The sequence below is a fragment of the Sinohyriopsis cumingii genome, chromosome 11, assembly GCF_028554795.1.
Source record: "Sinohyriopsis cumingii isolate HCF-2022 chromosome 11, ASM2855479v2, whole genome shotgun sequence".
In the NCBI taxonomy this organism is placed as follows: Eukaryota; Metazoa; Mollusca; class Bivalvia; order Unionida; family Unionidae; genus Sinohyriopsis; species Sinohyriopsis cumingii.
In genome coordinates, this window is record NC_142971.1 from 22676898 (window position 1) to 22703467 (window position 26570).

A 26570-nucleotide genomic window follows, 5' to 3' on the forward strand; every position below is an offset into this window, starting at 1 on the left:
CAGTTAGCAATTAATTGATTATCTTATTATTATAATCTGGGGAGTTTCTGGCCAAATAATGTTTTATAAGTAATAACGGGACAAAAAGTGGTCCATGCTGTTTTCTGAGTCTTTGTTGAAAACTGGCTGACCACTGACAGGGAAAAAATATGATGGAGAGACCAACTATAAAAAATGATTTTGGCGGACACACTAAAGCAATTATTTTGTTTTGTTGTCTTGTTTAATTGTTACTGATTGATGTTTTAAGAGGAATATTTAAGGACATCTCTTACATTTTTTCAATTCATGTCAAAATGCTGAAACAGGTACTGTTTTCTAGTTTTAAGAAACCACCAGCTAAGAAATATTACAAGTTCAACAATGCTTGGATATCAGAGTTCAAGTGTGCAAGCAAGTAGCAACAGTCATAAGTTTGCAATGTACGTTTCAAAGGTATGCATATTTTGTATTTCATAAACTATTTGAAGTTTTCATGCACATAAATTAAGTTCAAGTCCTAGATAAAATATATCAGTTGAAAATATCTTAGTCATGAGGTCATTTGAAGTCTTTTGATTTATGTCTGGTCTGAATTTACCATTCGGTTCTGGTACTGTGAACAGATCTGAAATAACCTCTTCCTTTTTAATTGTTAAGAAGGTAAATTAGTTCCTTTTGAAAACATAATCTAATTATACTAAAACTTTTTGTTCATCAGAGATTGTTATGTACTCTGATATTCTGTTTTGGTTTCAAATTTTGGCAAATTCAGTCTTGTAGTTATTATTAAATCAAATCAACAGATTTTGGCAACAGCCATGCCTCAAGACATGTACATATCTAACGACACATAATCTTACCTGTCCAATGTTTTGTGGGTTTTCTTTAAATTTTTATCAGCACTATTAGCATATTATACTAACTGTGTCTTGCCCAGGAAATGGGTGTTGAGTGATTGTAAAGCTTAGACAAATCACTGCACTGTCAGTTTATCATCAATGTCATGTGTAGTACAACATTCCCAGTACAACTGTGTCAAACAGGTTTCATTCAGAATTCAAGCCTAGTCTATATTTTAGGCACCACTAGGGGAGAGATGGATTTTGGCACAAATTCTCAGGCACAGCAGGTCATATTTTTTTACCCAAGGTCAAATCCTGACTGGGTGTCCTGTCATGTAGTTTCCAAGTCACAAGTATTACTCTCTACAACAGCATACATATCACATGTCATCAATTTTTGGGCAAATGACCAAAAAGCATTCAAAATTTCCAGGTTCAATTTATTCAATTCAATAAAGTTCATTTGTTCCAACTGATTTACAGTTGCTAAACTTATGCCAACCTTGCTAACTGTACACAACATTATGCCTGGAAGTGCTATCTGCATTCACAAGTGCTTTTGTAGTTTGTCAGAAACTGAACTGACTTTGGATGCATCAATGCTTTATTCTTTTTCATGGAACATACATCCATGTTAGCAACACTGTCTGCAATATTGAAACCCAGAAGCCCATACATTTGAGGTCTCATAGTCAGAATGGTTGAGTGATGTTATAGCGTCCCAGTTGACAACCATTACTAATTTCTATAACTGTGCAAACACATTGTATAAATCAACCTGAATGGTGTTCGAAGGTCTGTTGCTTTAGTAAATGCATCAACAATATAATAAACAGAATCAGCAATGCAATACACAGCAAGTTTATCATTTATTTATTTTGAATCAAATTTTACAAAATAATGACCATATGGTTGAAAAAGTTAGTCTGTACTCAGTATACCTACCACCTCTCGTTAGTGCAAAGTGAAATATTACTTAAGTGTGGACAATGACTCTTTTATAGCAGGTGTCTTGTCATTTTATTGATCTTTAAAGAGCACCTCTCAAGCAAGTATTAGGGTCAAAATGCTAATTTATAAATGTGAGGCAGAAGGCTTACGAAACATAATGACTAAGAAACATGATTTGTACGTTGTAATTATACAAATCAGTTAAGGGAATTCGATACCTGAAATGCTTGTTCAATTCCTCTTCTTCCTTCCTTTTCCTCTCTTCTTCTTCCCACCTCTTCCTCTCTTCCTCATTCATATTTTGGATATCGTGGTCATTTTGGTTGGGGTCAGTTTTTGCAGAGACAGTGTCTCCATTTCCCTTCCTATTCATTCCTAAATTAAAATAAATCATTTAATTATTGCATAAAGCCACACCATCTTAAACAATGAAGATGTGCCTTCCATCACTGAAACTTTACAGTATTGATAACAATAATAACTGCAACAAGACAAAATTATTGCAGTCATGATCGATATTTTTTTTTGCCTAAGACAGACTTTCTTTGTATATTTGCATTTGCAGTGTTAAGGTAACAAACTCAAGTATTGCATCTACTGTAACTAGATTGACCATTTGAAATGCTGACAAAGATCTAGATGTAAATATGTCATAGCCATCTTTTCCTAAAGCAGCCATAGCGATCTCCATGGGCAGAAATAATAGTCATTTTCTGGATTTGCTTTCGTACAGCACTTTCTTGTATCCATGGAGATATTATAGAAGCTGTTAATGATTTTTTCATTCTAGCCTTGAACAGCATGACTATATCATGAATGAATGCAAGATGCGAATAGCTCTGAATGCTGACATTAAAAAAAGCAAAAAAGAACAATTACAGCAAGCATTGTATCTGCAAAATTCTTAGCTTTGATATCTGCCCAGGCCAGCCCAGGTTGGATACCTCTGTGTATCCTTGAGAAAGATACTTAGCTCCAATTTAATTGGCATGATACAGGCAATGTTTTAAAAGTGCTATAAAAACTAACCAAAACAACAAAAATCATAATTCAGAAACAAAACTATAATGCAGGCTAACAAAACACTTCCTAGTTGGAATGGTACACCCATTCATCCAAAAATCTGTACCCTCCAAAAATTTGAGTTTTCTATTTCCAAACTTTGTAAAAAATTTGAATAGTACCTAAAATTTCTAGATATAAAAATATTCTTTTAAGTCGAGAGAAAAAAGAAAAAAAGTTCAAATTGGAACATAAACTAATGTATGTATTATGTATACTTCAGAATGTGTGATTGATAAAGTGACCATCTGACCAAGAAACCACTGGTTATCCTAAATATAGTCCAAGTTCCCTACCAGGTTCATTTTTACCTTTGCACTGGCTGAGATTTTATGTTCCCCAAGGGATTATCTCATTCCTGCCACAATGTCAGCTTATCTAATCAATTTCCATTTGTGTAACAGAATGCAGAGAGGACCAAATCAGTTTTTTTAAATATATACTATATACATGTATAAGGAATCAATTTATAATTATTCTCCCTTCTAAATGTAGAGGCAATAAAGTTTTCTGAACTGAGGCCCATCAATACAATTTTATTATTGCCATATTATAATGTTCACTCTGCAGGGACATGTGTGAAAAGGAGATGTCTCATTTACTGAAAAAGTTAACTCAGAGACAAGCATCTAACAAACCAAGCTTTTGTGAGCACTTATATCCAAAAGGCAGTATATTCACACAAAGAAAATCAAATCAAACACCAGAACTTTAGCTAGTATTCTAAGCTTTTCCTATGAACAACCCCAAAACATAAGTGTTCTTTATATCCAAGCAAGGATATAATCGACCAGTTTTACCTTGCCTACTTCAGAATGGAATTGACTGAATTTAACAAGCACAACAGATCATAGAGATATTAATTGTCAGGACAATATATTCAACAGAAATGAAATTGAATAGTCATTATTTTTAATTTTCCTGATATCTGGATCAATGAAGGTACATGCATTTATATGCCTTATTGTATCAAATCCCAAACATTTTCCATTCTCATGTTAGTGCACATAAAAAAAAATTATATTTTACTTTTATAAAGAGATTAGAAGCATACAATTTACCTTAATAATAGTAAGATTATGTTTATACAAATTAACAAATGCTTAATTTTACAATACAGAGAAGGATTTAAAACAAAATAAAACAAATTATTCATGTCATTTGCAATTTTCAGAAGAAAAATACTGCTAATCAATTTTATCTTCTACTTTGAAACAAGTACTGGCAATGGACATTTTAGAGATATTCATGTGCAAAAATTTGAACCCGGTCTTAATGAATAATATATCAAAGTTATGCATAATTACCAATATTATCTATGTATTCCTGAAAATGCTATTCCCACTGATAAAATATTTTCCAAAATGATTGTTCCTGGTTCCATTTCTATTCATCCATTACTCTTGTCAAGCCTGATGGCTTGGACCTCTATCCATGGTAATTAAACCTTTAAGCTCATGGATTCTTTAAAAATACCTGAAATCTTTACCATTCTTTGAATGAGGACTTATGTCAAACTGGTGATTATGAACTGTTTTAAAAATAATGATTGTTTGTTTTCCTAAACATTATCTAAAATCTGCTATTGGATAAAAATAAATGACAGACAAAATGACCAGGTACCAAAGAGCGAGTGAATTACCAGAACTGTTCTTTGAGTCAACAATTTCAATTTGCACTTTTCTTGGTGCTTCTTGTGTAGACCCATCATCATTCACAGAACTGCTAATCTCTTCCACCAAAGGCATTGTCACCTGATGGGTTGAAAAAAAAAAATTATAGAAGATGCACAAAACTAACTAGCAAATTCATATTTCCAGGTAAATAAGCATACATATCAAACTGTGCATTGACTTATTATACATAACAGTTATGAGGAGTGTTCAGCAGCCAATATTTGTATATACAAGATGCACAGCCAATGAACTGCATGAGTCTGTCAACCAAAGGCAGTCAACATATAAAAGCTCAAACTCACTCAGATATCTGAAGCAAGATTCAGAAGAAAGACAGTGGTTCAGAACCTTCAAGGCCATTCCATGAGGACATAGATGACTAAAGGTAAGGATACTTACCTTTAATGCCATGTATTTGCTGTTATATTAATTATGACATATACTCAAGCACAAAAGATGTAAGATGGGGATCTCACGAGTTTTCAAATAACAACCACAAGACAAGCCCTGTGGGGGGTAAGGATAGACTAATCAAAACATCACTCAACCAATTTTGGTGTAATCTAGAAATGATCTCGAATGTAGCTGTTGGAATATACTTAAATTTGATCCTGATTTAATTCTGGTGAGTGCAACAAACATACTGCAACAGAAAGGGCAGACAATATTCCAAGTGTGATTTGGCCTCCTTCCAGTGCCATATTTTGCTATGTGAACAAAGGTAGACTGAAATACAGTTCTCAACAGCAGCAAAATAAATCCAAGGTTTCTCTCTCAACTTGTTGGAAAAGGCTGAGGATATATTCTAGTTAGATACAGACCCCAGGTCAATGTAATCTGGATGCATAAATTTATCACGTCATGCTCAATTAGTGTATGGTATATGTAGTTATAGATTGGGGATATCAACAGTTTCTAAGTTACAACCCAAGTGCCACATCTTGATGCCACTAGGGCATGACCATGAGTCTCATTCTAACCCTCTTCTGACTGACAAGTGTTAATACACATAAACATGTTGGTCTTGTGATTTGAAAGTTTAAATATTTGCAAAACCACCAACATTCCCTAGCCCCATCCAATGAAACTATATCAAAATTCTGAAACCACTGGAGTCATGTACGCACCATTCCCAATCATACCTCAAGTTGTAAAGTCTCTATCTTGGTCTGGGAATATCATGGGTAGATGCCTAAGCTAATGCATTTCTCTTATTCTAGGTGATTTCTTTGCGAGGCAAATCTGTGTTTACTACTCATGAAATTCAACATGGCTTACACGATAATTCACATGACTTTCTCTAAACAATGCCTTGCTCATCAAACAAATTTTTAATCTGCATACTTAGAGTGACCACTTAAGGCAGGTAACCATTAACATAAGGACATTTATATAGGGAATTTGCTAAAATAAAATTAGAATGGCTCTTGTGAACAGGTGACCACTATGATCAGGTGACATTTAATATAGATTTGACTGTATTTTCCTTTTTCAAATTTGAAACCAGATGAAAATTATTGATCACTATGGGCTTTTACAATTATGGCAAGGCATTAAAGTGCATAAAGAAAAAGAGCATGAAATTCTTTTCAACACGCATAGCTTTCATTGTGACATCACAGTGGATGCATTCAATCTGATTTGTACTGAATCACACCTTTAGGATGAGCTCGTCGAAAAATATCCTTGTACTTTAACATTTAGTTTTGCCATAAGTGTTTATCACGAATGATTCAATAAAAAGATTCGAAAGGAATATGGCTATATGAGGATCCAAATAAAGTAATTATTTGCCATTTAAAGGAAACATACACTCATTACTGAAATAGTTGGTACTGAACACATACATGGCTATATGACTTTTACTGTAGTAAAAACATAAAGTCACTATAGTAAAAGTCATCAAGACATGGAATCCCATTTACTGAAATGAAATTAAACTTTAACTGTTGTTCTAAAATTAAATGCTAAATATTTTAACCTATATAATCCTGACTGTTGAATGTTCTGAACCTTAAATACCATTAAAAAATACTTGCAGATGAAAATTAATCATCACTATGGCCATTGAGTACTAAACCAGGTCATGAAAAGAGAACATCAGGTCTATCATAGTAAATTACATGGTAGTAAGAATTTGTTTTCAATGAGTGCTGCTTTCATTGTGACATCACAGCACACAATATTCAGTCTGGTTTGTGCTGGATCACACCTTCAGGTTATCCTCAGCCTGAAGAGTTCACAAGATTAAGCATTGACTTTGCCATATTTCTTGAGGCATGTAAATAATGGCCTCCCAAAGGGATATGGATGTATGACGATCAAAATAAACTGAATAATTACCATTTCAAAGTATCTGCAATCAAATTCTAACAAATGGTACCTATTACTGAAGTCGGTTCAGAATGCCTACATAACCTGTATGACTTTTACTATACTGTATAAGATCCAAAGCATTCAAAAGTCACGACTGAATAGACTTTTGTTAAACTGTTTTAGTCTTAAATTTTAGAACAACAGTTAGTATTAAGTTTGATTAAATGCACATACATGACCATATTAACATACACTTTAACTGAGCAACATTGAACTTTTTATATAGAAATAAAAAACATCTTAAAAACCCATCGGATTGGGAATCCGCAGGGTTTCACGTATCTTGCTTGTTTCTCACCAGTAAAATTCGGTAACTAAATTAAAGCAGCTTCCAAACAGTTTGATTCAGTGGTCGAAAACTTCAACTTTGGCAAAAGCGGCACACTCTGTCACATGTGCACATGTAATATTTTGGTATGCTTGTTTTGACTGGACTTGCTTCGGTAATCTGCTTTGCATATCAATTTAAACAACATGGCGTCTTAACAACTGTTTCTATGCGTGATCAATGTCATTCAAATCTGCAACGCTTTATCAATAGCATCCAGTAAACACTGACGGTAAGTCAGGACTGGTTTTCCAACTTATTAGGTATTTTCCAGATTGGTCCCCTACGTACCCTTACATACATTCGGTAGATACAAAACGGCCGGGAACCAGGCTTAGAATTATCCAGTATTGTTTTAGTCTGGTTCCGTGCTTCGTATGATCTCTGCATTGCACTCCGCTATCTAAAGCACAAGTATAGCGGAGTGCAGCGCAGCAAGCATTCGATGCAGGGAACAAGACTAGATGCTAGTCGAAAAACTTCCACTAACGGAAAGAGATTCCTAGGTGAAGCTGAAACATCACAGCTAAGTAAGCGCCAATGTGGATATTATCCCTACAGCAATTAACTTGGAGAATTAATAATTTCTACATACGGGCCACAGCCGGTTTGACTAAAGGTTCCGGTAGGTGAAAACATTGGGTTTACACAGGTCTTATCCTTCATCTTGCCTTACAAATGTCTAAGTTCGTCCTGACAGAATTTCTCATATTGAATCTTGAAAAATCTTGGGGATACGTTTCAACATGTTGCTGGTTATAAATAGTTAGTTTCCAAACCAAAGAATTTTCTTTGCTATCAAAGACAAAGGTCTAATAAGATATATACTGAGTTAATCACCAACTCCAATGAGTCAGATAGCAGTGTTTGACAGAAACAAAACGGTTTGAACCACTTAGCCGCATTACAATATTTAATTTTTAGGTTTTGCTACACTTGTAATTTAAAGTAAGTAAAAGTTTTCATTACCAATGTATAAACATGTGCTTAAAAAAAGAAAAATAGCCGATGGTTAAAGGAGCGCATCAGCTGTCAAATCTTCAGATTCGAAGGTGCATTATCTATTTTTTTTTTTTTTTTTTTTTTTTTGGGGGGGGGGGGAACATGTTGACCAGTAGTCTTGTTCCATGTTTTAAATACTCAGGCTGCTATTATATAGCGGGGTACAATGCGGGGAGCATAAAAGGCAGGGAACCATACTTATTGTCAAGCTCTTCAATTTTGGAGGTAAGTAAATCTTTCCTGTAGTTCTTAACCCCATAGGGGCTCTGTGAAAATATTGTAAGCTTCATAGAGTGACAGGTGTGACATTGAATAAATATGTGTGTGTGATTTGGATTTTTAAAGTAGCTTTAACAATTTTTCAGTCATATCGCTTCGATGTCTGCAGAGTGGCAGTTTATAGTAATGTCTGGCACTGGGTCATCATGCCGCAGACATGTAGCATGATGTCCCACCCAGGCACATTATCCTGACACCAGGTCGACCAGTCCTAACACTAATCTCTTAATGCTGAGCGCTGAGCGAGGCAGCTGTTAGTACCATTTTTGTAAGTCTTCGGTATGACTCGGCCGGGGATCGAACCCACGACCTCCCGCAACCGAGGTAGACGCTCTAAGCACTTGGCCACCGGAGCGGTATTTGAGAAAATATTGGCATACCTCTATGTTAGCGTGTAGCTGCCTATTTGTAGATACGCAGCTGCGTACGAAAAGTTTGACAAAAAAAAAATTAATGTATTTCAAACCAATAATTTTTATAATTTGTTAGTATTGCAATCAACCTTGATATAAGAAAAATCACTCCGTGATTTCATGACCTGTGTTTACATCAAATATACGCAAGTACTTTATTTTCTGTTCGCTACGCGCCGATGGGAATGCCTTCGTCATTCTTACTTGTGTATGACGAAAAATGGTCTAGCTACGCGCCTGAAGTGCACTACCTTTAGTAGTTAATAAAATTGGGAAAACTAATTTTGCCAGACTAGATAATGTCAGCTTCTGAAAGTGCAAAGAATGAATTACCAACACGTAAAAAAATAGTTATCAGCTCTAGATTGTTTGTTTGTTTTGTTTTGTTGGGTTTTTTGGGGGGTGGGGTGGGGTGGGGTGGGGTGGCGGGTGTTGAATTTTACTTCTGAAGTCCAGGAAGTGAAAATGACAAACCGAACTAGTAGATTTTGATAGATGTGTATATGTAGTAAGGCCAAGCTGTATATTCCATAATCTATATTTCACCTATCAACCATACCCCAAAATAAAAGTAATTAAAAATTATTTCAATAATACCTAAGATGTACAATGTCTTTTTTAAATAGCTAATATAACCAGTGAGGAAAACCGGGATTTTTTTCTTCTTTAAATACGAAACTGTAGAGCGCCACCATAATGCATAAATAGAAGTGATCGCTTTTGCTAAACATCGGAACGTATGAAGTTTGACTCGTGTGTAATTGTAGTGGTACTTCGCACTTGGTAATTGTTTGGTACACAACATCCATCTATATGTACTATCCAGCCAGCCACGTTGGTGCAGTCACTCTTGACTTTTAACAACGGGAGGTGCGCAGTCAAGAATCTATGAACAAGGTATTGGTAGAAGCAAACGGAAACTGTCGATATAACCAAGCATTACAGACTGTACAATGTTCTTTTCTGTTTTTATTATTTCTAACAACAATGTGAGCAAATTAAAGGCAGGAAATTTTGTACACATTTGTTCAAAGAGATGTAACTCGAAAATTTGAGGCATCATTCAGATAATCAAAGGCAGTGAATCAATTACATTTGTTGCTTTAAAACTTAGACTCGCACATGCCCCTGGCGACAGTCAGGTCAGAAATTATAAATTGGTGAATGAAATGATTAAGTTTGGTGCATTTTTTATATCCTTGATGCGTTTTGTTTTTAAACTCGGTAGGGGTACAAGCAAACGAGAAGGTGTGTGAATACTATAGGTCTTACTAGTAACTGACGATTGTATCTGAGTAACGAACTGTGCAAAGAACAGTCTTATAACAGGATAGTTCTTAAAAATAAAGCTCGAACAACGTTTCAGTAAAATACATGCATATTTTAATATTATTCCTGCGACTATTTTAATTTAAAGTTAAATAAATTATTCGGCTTTAATTGTCTGCAACTATTGCTTGATTTGCTGTTGGTGATGACATGTCATATATACAGTTTAACGCTGTGAGACTATTATAATATAATTGCATATACGGACTTAATACCAGTCCAAAATGGCTATTATTTACATCCGGTTTTTCTTCTTCTTGCATGTGATGGAAAAGGCCAAGGATATTCCGATTGATACTCCTCACATTTTTAATTTATTATATTAAACATATTACAATACAAGCACTGGACCAAGCACAAGATTATCATTGGCTAATTCTGCAGTAAGTCAACCCGAGGTCCCGGTTTGCTTTTAATTTCTGCATGTCACTATTTTCTCTTCGACATGTTTCTTTTCATCTTTTTCTAGTACATAAACGGGACTGCATGTCAACTGCATGCGAAATCAGTAATAAGAAACTGGTGCTTAGTCCGGTGCGCGGAGTGATTTTTCAAAATATATTACCTCTCATTCGGAACCAGTCCGGCTATTTCTGCCAGACAAAATTGGCACCTGCAAATGCAAGGAATACCCCGTCATTTCAGCGTATTAACATGATATTCTTTAAACAATAATTTGCCCTTACACTTTTTACCATAACATCAGGACAAATTAGTGAACAATCTGACGGCAGAGAAGTTTGTCGATAATGTCCAACGAATACGGATTTGTAAATAAGGCTAAGCGTGTATCCATACGAGTATACGAGTGACTCAAACAAATTTACTGAAACTCGGTTGCCACTGATCGATGCGTTTTATTAGTCGTTCTCATGTGAAGATATTTCAGAAAAAGATTACGAACAGGAAAAGAGAGTTTGGTCTGCAATTGAATGCAAAAACCTTAGCGACTATTACTATCTGTATGTGCGCACTGATGTGTTGTTGCTCGCTGATGTGCTTGAGAAATTTCGTGACATGCACACGATCAAGCTCGATCCTTCACATTTCCTCTCGTTACCGGGTATGGGCTGGTATTAGGGCCGGCGCCAGACCCGGCCAGACTATCTGGCGCCCTAGGCAAGGTTAGATTCTGGCGCCCCCCACCCCCGAAAATATCAATTTTAAAATTTATAAACAATAATTTTTTTTTAAAAAAAATGCGCCCCCTGAAATCAGCGCCCTAGGCGGCCGCCTAGTTTGCCTATATGGTAGCGCCGGCCCTGGCTGGTATGCATTGTTGCCGAAAACCATAACAAGCTGGAATTACTCACTGAAGTTGATCAGCATCTGTTTATCGAGCGATCACTTCATGGTGGAATATGTCAAGTCACAAATACGCTCGTGCCAGCAACCCAAGCGTGGATCCCGCTTACCCCAACAGTTACATCATGAATCTAGTACCAGTTCTAAGGACCAAAACACGTTTATGTATTACACGTGCAAAATTTGTCGTTGTATCTGCTTGAATTTCGCCAGCAAGCTTGGATGGCCTCGTATATTGAGATGAATACGGATCTGAAAACAAATGCCACAATGACTTTGAAAAGGACTTTTTCAAACTCATGAACAATGCCGTGTTTGGGAAAACTATGGAGAATATGCGCAAACGAATCCGCGATCTTGTCCGTGAAAGTGAGTACGACACACCTCGCTTACCCGACCTTTGAATCCATAAAAATCTTTGATAGTGGACTTATTGCCGTTTACAGTAAACAGTCAAAACTAACATTGACAAAACCATTCTATGTTGGTTCGTCCACGCTGGACTTGTCGAACCTGCTCATAAATAAGTTGTACTATTAAACAAATGAAACCGTTTTATCAGGCTCGGGCAAAGATGCTGTACACCGACACTGATTGTTTGCTGATGCATATCACCATCGGTGATGTGAAAGCGGACATGGCACAACCAAGTTTGGTCAGCAAATCTGATACCAGCGAGTATCCGAAAGAGAAACTGTTGTTCAGTAACGCAAATAAAACGGTTGTTAGCAAGTTCAAAGACAAATCACGGGTAAACCAGTCGAAGAGTTGGTGGAAATGCGACCCAAAATGTACTCGATTATGGTCAGTGCTTCCAAAAAAATTAAAAAGTCGAAGTGTTCCACGGGTGATTGTGCAAAAGATCTCAAACTTGAACTGTACGTGAAATGTCTCTGTGACCGACACACCGCAAATATGATACGGTGTCAAAAACATTGATGGGTATTTACCGATGCATCCAGGTGAGTTTGTCAAGCGATGGATACTCCTTGATGGAAGCACCGCGTTTTGGTCATCGCGCTGTTGTGAACCAACTTACGATTGTGTCAACACAGATCCTGGTGGCAGTTCCGTATTTGCAGGAACGACTTGCAATTTTTCTCGTACAAATGCTCGGCTGGGAGGTATTGGTCCACCAGGTGACGGTACCAATCGGTAACGTATTGGTTGTTTTGGAGTATCAATCCATTCCAAAATCGTAAATACATCGACAGACCATACCGGGTCAGTTGTACGGCGTTGTCTACTTTTCAACTCACCTGGTGCATACAAATAGTGAACAAACTTGTCTCCGAATGGTTCTAGCGGTGCTGGCTGTGAAATCACTTTCTGAGTAGCAGTAACTTTTTTTTGTCGAATTGTATTGGCTAGTTTTAATCCAGTCGTGCGAGTGACTTCACTGTTCAATTTTGCTATGACTAGTGGAGGATGTGCTACCCATTCCTGAGATCATTAAGGCCTCATCAACAATTCCTGTGCGAACTGATGACAGAATAACCGTACCGCAAGACGATAAAAATCGATCGGTCACGATATACTTTGGTCACGATATACTTGGTCACGATATACTTTGACATGTCAGACACGTACTCGCACACGTTGTTTGGTTAACAGTGCATCAACAGATCCGAAAATTGGTTTACCAGAATCTACTTGTAACAATCATGGTCATGTGAGCGGTCCGCATACATAAAAAGCGCATTTGCGACACTTGCCGAACGTATTGACGTCAGCGGTTCAGCCTATTTTTTTCCTTTATCTGCTGCCAACATCAACTATGGTTAGCTCGTATTTGTATATGTGTAATTTACCTTGTCGATCACGGACATGTGCAAGAAACAACAAACTAATCGGACAGATCTCCTCGAACCAACTATGTGAAATTTTTCTTGGTACCGGTAAGCAAATTTGCCACAATGCTTTTTTGGCCATCCATGTACGAGCAGTCCCAAGGCTATCCTTCGATGCACTATCTAACTGTTCCACGGCAGCTTCACCTCTTCAGTACCCATGCGGACTGTAGTATGTTTTGGAATATGGCCGGCTCTTTGTGTACATTCTTTGTTTAAATTAATATTAATTTGCTTTTAATGAGTGCCTTCAAATGCAGTCGTGGCTTTCATACCTCCTTTAACGACTCAACGTAAGTAGTGAAAGGGGCCACCCTAGGGACAATGGGAATTAGCATTACAGACCCCCCCGGGCCACTCTAGGGACAATGGAAATTTAACATGGAGAAAAACGCTGGGCCACTCTAGGGACAATGGGAATTTAACATGGGGAAAAGAGTTTGGGCTTGTCTAGGGACAAGGGAAATTAACATGAGGAATAGAGTTTGGGCTTGTCTAGGGACAAGGGGAATTAAACATGGGATTTTTTTTTTTTTAAATTTTTTTTAAAAAAAGGGGTAGGCAATTGAAAGGCTATCTCTTTTCGAGAAATATGGCTGGCCCTGAAAAGGGCCTTTGGTTTTTCTTCTTCTTCTGCTTCTAATTTCTTCTTTTTCTCAACCAACTTCTTATTTTATCTCCTACACTCTTTCTCTTCTTTTCTTTCTTTTTTTTCTCCTCCTCTTCTTTCTTCTTCTCTTCCTCCTCTTCTTTCTTCCTCTTCTCATTTTCTTCTTCTTTTTCAATTTTTTCGTTCCATTTGCGTATTCTTATCCTTTCCTCTTCATCCTCCTTCTCCTCCTTTATCTCTTTCATGACACCACTTATCATGTCCTTTACCTTTCTTAAGTTATTAATTTCCATCTTTACATGATGGGGACTATAGGAATAGTGCAATTCAACGAGTCTTATTAACATCTGCTCCATCATTCCTAAATTGTCCAAAACGTCTTGCAATGTTTGCATTTTGTCAATTTGGTTAGAAGCCATCTTCTTTGTAGAATGGTTTGAACGACGAATACTGTGGGTTCTTATAGTGAAAGCGCGTACGTGAAAAAAAACATCCCCCTAAAACATAAAATTGATCTTACCTAGATCATGACCCAACAACGCGCGGACGTGAAGGAAAACATCCCCTACTTTCTCATTTTCATATAATAAAACCAAAAACTATACTCTCCACATACGCTAAGAAACAATAAATAAACCCATAATCTACTATTCACACTAACGTACCTGAGCTCTTACAAACACTAAGACACAAACACATACCCTCACATTTTTTAAAAAAAAGAGTTAGTGTTTATATTCACACTACTCTACCTACACACATTGGCAAATTAATAGTTATTTCTTTTCTAGAGTATTGGTTAGCCCTGAAAAGGGCTGTTTTTTTTTTTTTGAACTCCAGATGCACCTATCTAATGGTTGCACCTTCCTGGCCTGGCGCCACACACGCATCTTCTTCACCAGTCTTCTTTTACCTTTCTTCTTGGGAGTGCAGAGGCAGGATATGTGGCTTCAGAATCCCAATTTTCGGTTTCTGGGATTCTGAAATTTCTTCTTCTCTCCTTTTCCTCCTCCTCCTCTTCTTTGTTTCTTCTCTCCTCCTCTTCTTTTCTTCTTCTTTCCTCTTCCTCCTCTTTCATTCTTGCTTCTTCGACAATGGCCTCCGCGGTCAGTTCATTTAGTATGCGCCTGGCATATTCCAGGTGCATCTGGAGTTCTAACAGTTTCACAATTCTAGTGTTCATTCTTCTGGCGGTGTTGATCAATCAACAAGGGTAGCTAGACTGCCGAGCGAGTTTCAATTTATACTGAAAGCGCGGACGTGATGGAAAACATCCCCTAAAAACATAAAATTAATCTTACCTAGATCATGACCAAAAAACAATGCGCGGACCTAAAAGAAACACTCACTCACTTTTTTATGCTACCCATTCCTATTCTAAAATTTTTTCATTAATCACTTCAATAGACTATCCACATACGCAAATCAATTCAATCTAACCCCAAATCTACACCTCTAACAGCCAAAAAAAAAAACAAACATCATTTTAATCTACTATCCATACCAACGTACGTGAGCACTTACAAACACACAAACACACAAACACATACCCTCACATTTTAAAAAAAAAGAGTTAGTGTTTATTTTCACACTACTTTACCTACACACATTGGCAAATTGATGGTTATTTCTTTTCTAGAGTATTGGGGTAGCCCTGAAAAGGGCTGTTTTTTGTTTGCTATGGCAATCTTTTTTTAGTTTCTAAGAATGCGATGTCCTCTGAGGATAGACTTTCTGGCGATAGGTCTGCTTCTTCGGAAAGAGAAGAAGAACTCTTTGGTGTCGATACGACAATCGACAAAGCCTCTGTCAGCTTCAGGTTGCTGCTGCTGCTGCTGCTGTTGCTGCTGTTGCTGCTGTCTCTGAAGTCTGTACTTCTCTGTCCATTCTTCTTTTTCCCTGTTCATTTCTTCTCTGAAGAGCTCTTCTATCAGGTCTTCAGTGATTTTTAACATTCTCACATTCTCTATTTCTTCTGGCTTCGGTATCAGACTGTGTCTGACCCTATGCAAATTCACGTAGGCTTCGTTGAGCTTAGCTAGTTTGGAGCACATCTTCGTAGGAGGATGAGTCGACAATGGATGGTTAGACTGGAAACAACCCCGGTTCTTAAAGTCAAAGCGCGGACGTGAAGGAAAACATCCCCCACACGGTTTTCGAGCCGCAACGTTCAATGAGTGTCGTGAGAGGGATAGTAAGAAGTCAAAGAGCATCAATCCAACATTCTTATAGCTAAACAAAAGACAAAGGCATTTTTTTCAAAACACAACATTTTTTATTCAAGAATCACTTAACACTAAACAACAACTCTAACATTTTTTAACAATAATCCAACAATATAACATCAAACAATTTTTTCAAATCACAAACATTTTTTTCTCAATTGACAATCTACTTTAAACAGGGCTGACAACGTTGTGAATGAAATTGTGATTTCCACTGTTGAAAATCATTAGGCCATTGATGGACACTACGTTTCCTAGCTTGAGACAAAAGATAAGCATAATGGTCACAAAACCATCGATCTACTTTCACATCGTTTCTAGTAGAAGAACGAGGATCAAAATGAGTCACTAAATGTTCTAAGGAATAGCCCAGGCTGCGATGATGCAGAAAATACACACAGTACTGTCCACACACCAAGGAATCTGTGCCTTGTAATTTCATATTATTGAATCGGGTGGTTTGAGCATTTCTTCTCATAAAGTCGATGATATCGTCTTCCAAAGGGGGCAATCCGTACGAATCGAAATATTCCACACATCCTTCTTGAGGAAAGTAAACTGCTACCCAGTGGGTTACTGGGAGATGACTGTCGTCCGTGTTGATCACGTAAGCTTGATGGTCTTTAGGTTTGCGATGAGGGAGTTCATCTTTAGCACAGACGACAGGATTCCAAGAAGCCGTATACGAACTGTGGTTCAAAAGGTAATAAAGTTCCCAGGTATCCATGTTTTGTGTGTGCTTTTTTCTTCTTCACAGGTAATAATAAGTCGTCAATTCGATCCTGACTTTTTGCTTGAAAATGTCTGACGAATAAACGGTTATTCGTTCTGTTTCCTCACTCTGATTCAGGAGAGCTTCGATACGATGGATCTCTTGAGTGGTTAATGGTGGACAAGAATGTTCACGCAAGTCTTTATACCACTGGTGCAACACGTCTTTGTCCGAGATGAGACTCCAAGCTTCGTCCAGATACTCGTCCAATTTTTCTTCTTGACTCAACATCAGGCATTTATCGTGTTGAATTTGACTGGGATGATCGTTTTGACATCCATAGCAATTTTTCTTGATCAATTCCGTCATTTTGTCGACCAAGTGTTTGGCAAAACAGGAGACTAAATGGGCTTCTTGTTCTGGCCATCTTGACTTCATCATGATCACTTCTTCTTTTTCCACAGTTTCCTCACATTCTATCTCCAAAGTTTCTCTACTAGGTAAAGAGGGATAACAGTCTTCTATGGCTTCTAATAGTCTAGAATGAGTTCTCTCAAACTGTTGATTTCTATCGTATTATCGAATTCTGCATACAGGACGACGTTCACCGTCTCTGGTAGAGCACTCGAAAACTGAATTTCCACACGAATCTGGCCAGATTTTATAGGGTGGAAATGTCCCTTATCGCTGCCTTGGTCAGGAGTGAAATCGAAAGCCCACAAAGCATAGCCTCCTACATAATCCTCGTACGTAATGCCGTGACTGGTGTTGGTTCCTAACTGTCCGGTGGCTTCGTACAGGGACAAGTACGATCTCAAATAATTCTTTGCGGCACCAAAGTTAGGCTCGAAAGGTCGGGTACACAAGGTCTTGCCGTCGCGACTGACTTCGATCTTGGACACATTGTAATGTTGAAACTCAAAAGGATTTTGATCGTGGACTCCATTGAAGGCTGAATTCCTGACGATACCAACAATCAAACGTTTGGGTAACTGTCCTTGGAACAGATGATCTTCGATCATAGATCGCTGTCCAGTGGGAATGGTGAACGTTTTCACTTCCACACGTCGTATCGGATACTTGGCGGTCGTTCTGCTTAATGTCTGACTTACGTCGTTTCCCACTTTAGGTAACACTTCCACACGACGCACGTAAAGTCGGGCTTCTTGAATGATAGTTTTGTATTCATTGGCATGGGCCATCAAATGGAAAGCAGCACTGCTACGATTCAGTCTCAGACGGATATCCACTCCGTTCAGCAAATACTTTTCTTGTAACCACATGTCCAAATGCAAACGATCCATCAGTTCTAAACTTCGCCCTTGCAGAATTTTCTGTCGTCGAGCCATATATCCCGCAAAGTGAGGATTGTCATCTTCTGCTGCAATAGCTAGGTCGTTAAACTTGTCTATACCTGCCGTGTCAGGTTTCCATACTAGATGAGTGTTCTTGGCTTCTTTTCCGTACGTCAAGAGATTTTCCAGGTAGGCGCGATAAGGGTAAGTATCCATGCTGCTGCTGACCAGTTTGTTATTCAAGTACAAGTCCACTTCGCTGAACAAGGAATGCATGAAATTGTTGACAGGAGCTACTCTAGCAACGTCTGCAGGATTAGTGTTGTCCATTTTGCTCACTTTCACTTTCAAATACAGGTAACTGCTATTCAGATCTATGTAATCTTCGGGTTGTCCTTTGATTTCAAACTCGATGGGAGCTGATTCCGTCAAAGAAGAGACGGGATGAAATTCGACCCACTGAGATTCTTGCATTGTCATCATGGTAGGGGGCATGGCAAAGAGATCCAGTTCCGTCTTGGAACAAGCGCAAGACTCTCGGTGCATCATTTTTTTCTGTGTCTCAATAATCGAAAACGTCTAAGTCTCGAACGGTTCTTCTTTTCTTGGCCTTTCTAGCTTGAAGTCTGGTGAAAGGGTGTTTTCTTCGTCGTCTCTTTCTGCCTTGTCCTTGCTGAATGCCTGATTCGGTAGCGTGCAGGGCATTTATAGGTGTGTCTCGGCGACCCAAAAGGTCTTTGCCCGTTTGCAGGAAGACATTTTTGCCTGCCCTCATGAAGGCTTCTTTAGGGTTTTGTTTGTCGATGATGACATTTTGGAGAAATTCTTTGCCTTGCGTCAGTGCCGCATCTTTCAAGGCGTGCAATCCGCGTGTCACCATCGGTTTCAACACCGGGGCCACCGAACGAAAGGCCGATTTTAACATATCTCCTAAACCGTGTCCTCGCTGTCGTGCAACCCCTCGGTACACTGGATACATGACTTACGAGTCGTGAGAGAACCGTTTTCGAAAATGGAGTTTCACCGTGACTTTTCCTTTGGTGAATGGAATATTTTGTCCCAAATCTCCTTTTATAGCAATGTTGACCGTGTCCAAATACGACTTGCTGACCGGCAAATAGTGAGGATGGACAAATTCGCGGTGGACGTGGTAAGTGTTTCCACCTTCCTCGTCAGCGTTCGCGGCAGAATCCACTTTGAAAGGAATGACACGCAGTAACGGCACAGAGGTGTGTCCCACCACGTTATACTCCACCACATCGGAGTACACGAACATCAAATTCTGTCCTTGGTTCAGTTCTACTGGGGTACGAAATAACTTGCTAAAAGACTCGTTGTCGTAAACGATGGATGATTCGTTGTTCTTGAGTATGGTCATTCTCATGTTCATGTCTCCGCCCAACATGTCAAACAATTCAGGACAAAATAAAATGGACACGATTTTAGTCCGTTCAAATTTCATCAAGAAGCGACGAGCTACTTTGTGGTACTCCATGGTGACACTTTTGTTGACTTGCTCCAAAGCTCTAAGAAACACGCCATTAAACCTGGTGGCTATGGTGCTGACCAAATGTTGACCACTAAAATAATAGCCTGGGGGAATGAACAAGTGATAGGTGGTGGAATTTTGTGTACGAGTTTTCTTGTCATATTTGACATTTTTATCCAACTCCTGTTGCAATTGCTCGTCATGAACTTCCACATCAAAAAAATTTTGATTGGAAAGGACATTGAGGACTTGGGTCGGGTGAATGATTTCTACTAAAGCCACTTCCCAATGGGCTTCGTGATCTAAGGGGATGGATTGAGGTAATTTGGCCGTGTAACAGCACAACGTGTTGTGGGGAAACACCTCCATGGAACTGTCACTGGGTAAGGTTAAGTAAAATTAGTTTTGGTGACTCATAATTCCAGAGTTCTGTGGCTGTCCGAGGGGTTACTGGACGTCAGAGGTGAGTCTCCGCCCAAAATGGGGTTTTGGTTGTTGTTGTTGGAGTGGTGACTGGCACTGGCACTGGACACAAGGTTCCCGTTGGAAGAGAATTTCAGGGAGGGATTGGGAAGCAGGTAACCGATGCAACTGCTCAATAAAATGGTCCACAATTGTTTGTCTCCTTGTTGCAAACTCAAATTGGCAATGGCTGCCCCGATGACACAATACACCACGAAGATTTGGCAGAAAAAGACGATTTGCGTTTTAGGCACACGTTCTCCACACCACAACCACAAGGGTTGTTTTTGTAAATCTTGCACAGAAGAACTGGGTGAAGAAGGAGTGGTCGACGTAGCTGCGTCTGCTGTGTGAAAGGGCATGATGGTCACTTCTTTTTATAGTCGATGACTTGCGAAGCGTCGATCCAAGAATCGAAACTGGGTGGATATCCTTTCCAACGTACTTTGACTTCTTTGACACGTCGTTTGCCCACTTTACGGGTTCTGCGTTCGAGAATGCTTTCGATGTCGTACACGTCTTCTTTTTTGGTGACACGTTGTAACTCGGGCAAATAAAACGTTCCTTTGAGCACTTCTCCATTCATGTCTTCCAATTTATAGACGGCAGGATGACGGCCATTCACTCGTCCAGTGACACGAAACAATTCGGTCGTCCAGTTGGGTAAGTAACCTTTGTCGAAAGTGCGTTTGGTTTTGCCAATGCGCACCCAATCTCCTACGGCCAACATTCCACTTTTCTTGGGGACAGCCCTCGTCGGGGACGTACCAAACAGACGCTCAAACACCAGCACTTCGTTGTCGGGAGTCACGTCTTGCGGGGCACGTCCGATGCTTCGATGGTAAGATTGGTTGTACGCTTGCACCAGGTGCGGTAAGATGTCGATGTACTTCAGAGTGTGGTGATGCGTAAAATATTTCCACATGCGTTCTTTCAAAGTGCGTTGAAAACGTTCCACGATGCTGGCTTTGGTTTCGGGATTCTCGGTGGTAAAAAAATGAATGTCACGTTTCTTTAATTCTTTTTGGAAAGCTTGGTTCAGAAATTCGGTGCCTTTGTCCGTTTGCCGTCGAAGAGGGTGACGACCGCTTTGTTTCAACACCCGTTGCAGGGCTCGCACTAACTCGCTGCTCGATTTGGAAGTCAAGGGCACGACCCAGGCAAATTTGGAAAAGACGTCGATGACACAAAACAAATATTTGTAGCCGCGATTGTAGCTGGCCAAATGAGAGACATCGGCTAAATCGGCTTGCCATTGATGATCGATGCCTTCCACTCGGGTGCGACTTATGGTAAACTTGCGTCGAATGGGTTTGTGTAAAGTGTAGGTAGCTTGTTCTTGTAACCATCTTTGCACTTGAGGTAAACGGAGACTTTTTAGTCGAGTTTTGGCAGCACGATACAATTTTTGAACTCCTGCGTAACCTGCAGGATGCGAGGGATCGTAGTAAATGCTGGCTAAGACTTTTTCCATTTTTTTTGTGTTTGTGTGTTAATAAGTCACCCACTCTTCGGTGATGCTACTTTGGGTGGGTCGAAAGGGTGGTTTGGAAACGGATTTACGTGTCCGATGGGCTACGGGAGTAGAAGTCGAAGGTAGTGGTGGTGGAGGTGGCAATGGAATGGCTTTGGTTTTCTTTTCTTTTTTCACTTCTGGTTTCCCTTCTTTCTTTTTCACTTCTGTCGAAGGAGGAGTGGACATCATCTTTTTAACCCAAGCTTTCATTTCTTCTCGTTGGGGTGTGGGGGACGGGGTCAACAAGGATGCTACAATCTTACTCGAAATGGGAGCTGCTGACGGTGTTTGAAACACTTCTCGCATCTCTTCTTCCTCAGGCCTTCGTGGGGTAGCATCTCTGGTGACCCCTGGGGATGGTAGTAGTGGTGGTGGTGGTGGTGGTGGTAGTGATGATGGTGCTGGACTTTTCATCAAGGTCTTAAAATCTTTCAGAGTGGGTAGAGCTGTTTCGTCTAAAGCTTTCTGGTGAAAAAGTTGGAGTCGTTGCAAGAGTTGACCGTACGTTTGCGATTTTTCTGTTTCGGACAAATCTTGGCGATCCATCAAGGACTGCAATTCGTGTTGTAACTGGGACATCTCGCTCAAATTGGGATTGGGAGGTAAATGCGGGGTGCGTTGTTCTTGCCACCGATGGTATTCCATCCATCGTTTGTAAGGCACTAAAGCTAGTTTTCGTCCTTCCATGGGGTTGTCAGGGGTCGATTCTGAGATCTTGGGACTTTCGAGGGTCTTTTTATCTTGCTCCCACCAGTCCTCCCAACATGGTTCCCAAGACTCCTTTCAGTATGGGGCCTAACAAGAGAGGCAAAACACCTCCACGTTGGACCAACATCTTCTTCTTTTGACGAATGGGAATTTTCTTTTGAACCATTTGGCGAAGAACGTGACGATGCTTGCTTAAGCATTGTTTCTGGTGTTTGGACAAAGGGATCGTTCCTTTCAAAACGTTCAAACAACATTCGCACACGGTATCGATGACCTCTTTGGAGGTCGTTTGAATGAGTTTTTTTCGTAGAGGTGGAGAAGCTTTGGACAGGACAGATAACATGTCCCCATGTTTGGCTAAACGTGGTGGCAGTCCTTTCCTTTTCTTTCCTTGGGGTTTTCTGGAGGGTGACATCTTTGAGTCTTCAGGAGCACCAGAAAATCACTGATACCCTACTTGGTCACAGGCCTTTTTTATACTGGAACGCGTCGCCACTGATTGTCTTTACGTCGTATTAGTTTGAGGACAGGCATGACACGTCGTGCAGGGGTACGTAACGGACTAAATCGAGCCAGTTCTTGCTTGGACAAATCCAGTAAACTTTGTAACATGCCCGATCTTTCTTGAACTTTGATTTTGGGAGAAGGTACTTTGTGAGCAGCAGCCACTGCCACTAAATTGGAGGGTCCTGCCACTGGGGAAGTTCTTTTGGGGGTCATCAACGGAGAAGTTCTTGGTGTGATCAACGTCTCCAAGTACTCTTCAGTTCTGGGTGTCATTAACGGAGAAGTGGATAAACGTGAGGCTGCCGGAGACGCAGTCACCGCTCTGGCAGGTCGTGGTTTGCGAGTGTAAGGTTGCGTCCTGGCCGAAGTGCCTCTCTTGCGACTAGTTTTCTTCTGTGGACTTTTCTTTTTCTGGGGACTTTTTCTCTGTTTCTTTTTCTGGGGGCTTCTTTTCTTTTTCCGGGGTGGTGGTGTCTGGTCAGAGGAGGGTCCTGCCACTGGAGAAGTTCTCCTTGGGGACCTGGTCTTTTTCTTTTTCTTCTTGGGGCTTCGTTGGACTTTTGTCTTGGGGATAACTTTGGGGGCATTAGGATCCCATCTTAAGAGAGAGCGAATGATGACCCCTCCTAGAGTACCGCTCCCTCCAGGTTTCAAAATGATTTGTTTTTTGGTTTGAGTGTCGATGCGGGGATCGGCCAGTTGGACCAAAGCGACTTTGTTTCGATCGAAAAAGCGTTTGGTTTGATGAGGAATCTGAATGATTCCTTGGAGTATTTGACGTGCCGTCACCGTGAACCATCGTAAGACTTCTTTGAGACTAGCTTCTAAGACACGAGCTCGTGTTTGTGGATTTTTTTCTCGACTGATGCCATACAAGGCACGAATCGGAAAGATGCGACTGAAGGGACGTCATGTTCACACTGTGTGAGACAGACGAAAAAGGGTGTGAGGTTTTTATAGATTTTTTTATGGGGAGTGAAATGAAGTCGAGGACGGAGACGTGTACAGGACAGGACCTCCGTCTTGGTACCAGTGGTGAAACAAGTGGGTACGAAATCGCAAATCCTCGGGAGTCGTAGGTTTCAAATCGACGAGTAAATAGGTGTGTGGTGTTTGAGTGGCATCGTCGTACGCCTGAGTCAGCCAAGGCGTTCCTAACTGTTTGGCTAAGACTTGCACTTGCGATTTATCTCGAGGGCTTTTAAACAAGACCACGTAATGCGCATTGAGACTGATGGTGCGATGGGCTTTACTTTGTTGAAACAAATTTTGGGTGATGTAAACGACACTGACATTACGGTGATGCCCTTTGCGCGTGAACCACAATTTAATTTCTTCTTCGTCTTCTCCTAACATGTCGTCGAAAATGACCAAATGGGTTTGACGGGAGTCAGAGACGATGCTGTCGTCTTCTTTAGGAATGCCTTCCACAAACACGATGGAATCGCCTTGACTTTCTCGCAAGAGGTTGTACGCCGATTGCCACTCTTTGTAACACCACACGATCCGTTGAGGTGACCGATCGATCAAATGATGTTTATGTTCGATCAAACGTTTGACGAATTCGGTTTTGCCTGAACCGCTAGGTCCAGCAATGAGCATGTTAAAGGGATGGCGAAGATACAAAGCCTCCCAACTGGCACGATCTAAGTGTTCGTCGATGACTTTGACAGTAAAGGAAGAGGGAGCAGAGACAGCAGAGGTAGCCATTGTGTGAGAAATGTCACTTGTGACACGAAAACAAACAAGACAAGAGTTTATATACTTTTTCAGAACACGTTTATTGAATGTTTTTTTTCAAACATGAATACGAAAGACAAAAATACATAAAAGCCAAAGGCTTAAGTACAAGAATAAAAGGCACATGATAACCATGAACGTGGAATAAACACAAGTGTCTGTACAACAACATGTTTTGGGTAATGTTCTAACCAGTTTTATAGTAGGGGGTAAGGTCACACAAGTGTCCTCCCGAAAGGGTCTTTCAGGTCTGTCCACGACAGTCCTGTCCTGGGTGACGGGTTCTTCTGGCACCGTCACTAACACGGGTTGAAAAGTAACTTTTTTCCTTGAACAACTCTCGTGCATACTGGGCCACTTCTTGGGTCCAAGCCTCAAAACCCCATTCTTTCCAGGCACGGACATCTGTCCAGTGGGGATGTAAGTCACAAGCTACACACACATCGTCATACACAATTTGGGTAGCTAAAAGTTGACGAATCTTTTTTTCCTGTTGAGGTCGAGAAGTATCCAGATGAAAACGCAAGGCTTTGAGCAAAAGGAGTTTTTCGTGACCATTTAAGGCCATGGGGGTATGGTAAGTACTGCTCGTAAAGAGTCCACAAAGAATCGGCTGGTAAACGAAATCCCAGAAAACAAGTCACTAAGACACACACCACTTGTCGTCCCAAATTGAATGGATACAGTTCTTGTAATAATCGGTGGTAATGATCCACGGTTTGAATATGGTCATTGAGTTCCTTCCACGGAATCTGTTCGATAATATGTGACATAATCCGTGGCATGGCAACTTGATTTTTATAGTGTCTTTGTTTCGGAAGCAATAAAGGTAATTTCTAACCAAACATGTTCGTTCTCCAGTAGGGAATTTAAATGTTACATACTGTAACTGAAACGTCAGAGTTTGTCTAGATGTTTCGTCTTTTTCTAAGCAGATTCCATGTAACAAATGTTGGTAATCCTTTAACTCGTCTTCCTCAATACGTTGCAGTAAGTGAATCTCGAAGTAACCAAAATTACGAACGTCTAATCCATCATCATCCCCAAACTGAAAGTGTTCAACAAGGTCTGACCACTGAAAAAATTTCTGACGAATCAGTCCTCTTATACCATTCAGGTACCAGTGGTTAAAGATCTGGTGACGTAACGGATGCAATTGTTCTTTACGTTTCACTTGTATTTTCACCAGCTCTCGGTAAATCCTTTCTCTCAACTCCTCAGGCAAGCCCAAAATGTTCTCTTGTAAAGTATCCATAAGTATATACACTGTTTTTGGAATCGTTGGGTGGTGGCCAATAGCCTCGTTTAACTTTGTGCCTGATCTAATATCCACTCATAATCAGTCTTCTTGTACTTTGGAACAGAGCATAATTTAAAAACGGATGAATCACTTTGAGTTTGCGTTTCACTTGTATTTTGATCAGTTCTCGGTAAATGCGTTCTCTCAACTCCACAGGCAAAGCACGAATGTTCTCTAGCAAAGTATCCATGAATAGGTCATACTAAATCCTCTTTGGTCTGACACAAGAAATGTACTCTTTGCACAAACATGGTTTTACTTCAGTGTCGAATTTAAATCGTTTTGTCACTAATCTACACATTACAATTCGTTCAGAAGTTTCCTCTTTCACTAAGTTGACATTGTGTTCAAGATGTTGGTAATTCGTTAACTCTTCCTCTGGAATTCGATGCAGTAAGTTTACAATGATGTATTAGATAGAATCGTCCATACCAAACCAATCCTTTTTAAAACTAGAGGATCGTTCATCAATGTCTGTCCAATGGAACACTTTCAATTGAATCAGTCCTTGTATAGCCTTCAGGTACCAGTGGTTCAAACACCGGTGACGTAAGGGATGCAATTGTTCTTTACGTTTCACTTGTATTTTGACCAGCTCTCGGTAAATGCGT

At 39.8% G+C, this 26570-nt stretch overlaps 1 protein-coding gene across 1 annotated transcript in view; it reads right to left on the minus strand.

Moving 5' to 3' along the window:
• The window catches only part of LOC149787762 (uncharacterized), a 47058-nt gene extending 39632 nt beyond the window's left edge, over positions 1–7426 (minus strand). Inside the window, exons 1-3 of the mRNA XM_089973952.1 lie at positions 7188–7426; positions 4480–4591; positions 1994–2150 (exon numbers count right to left, since the gene is read on the minus strand). Of these exons, the coding sequence (XP_089830078.1) occupies positions 1994–2150; positions 4480–4585 (263 nt within the window). The 5' untranslated portion in view covers positions 4586–4591; positions 7188–7426. The remainder of the gene's footprint in view (positions 1–1993; positions 2151–4479; positions 4592–7187) is intronic.
• Between the last annotated feature and the right edge of the window lie 19144 nt (positions 7427–26570).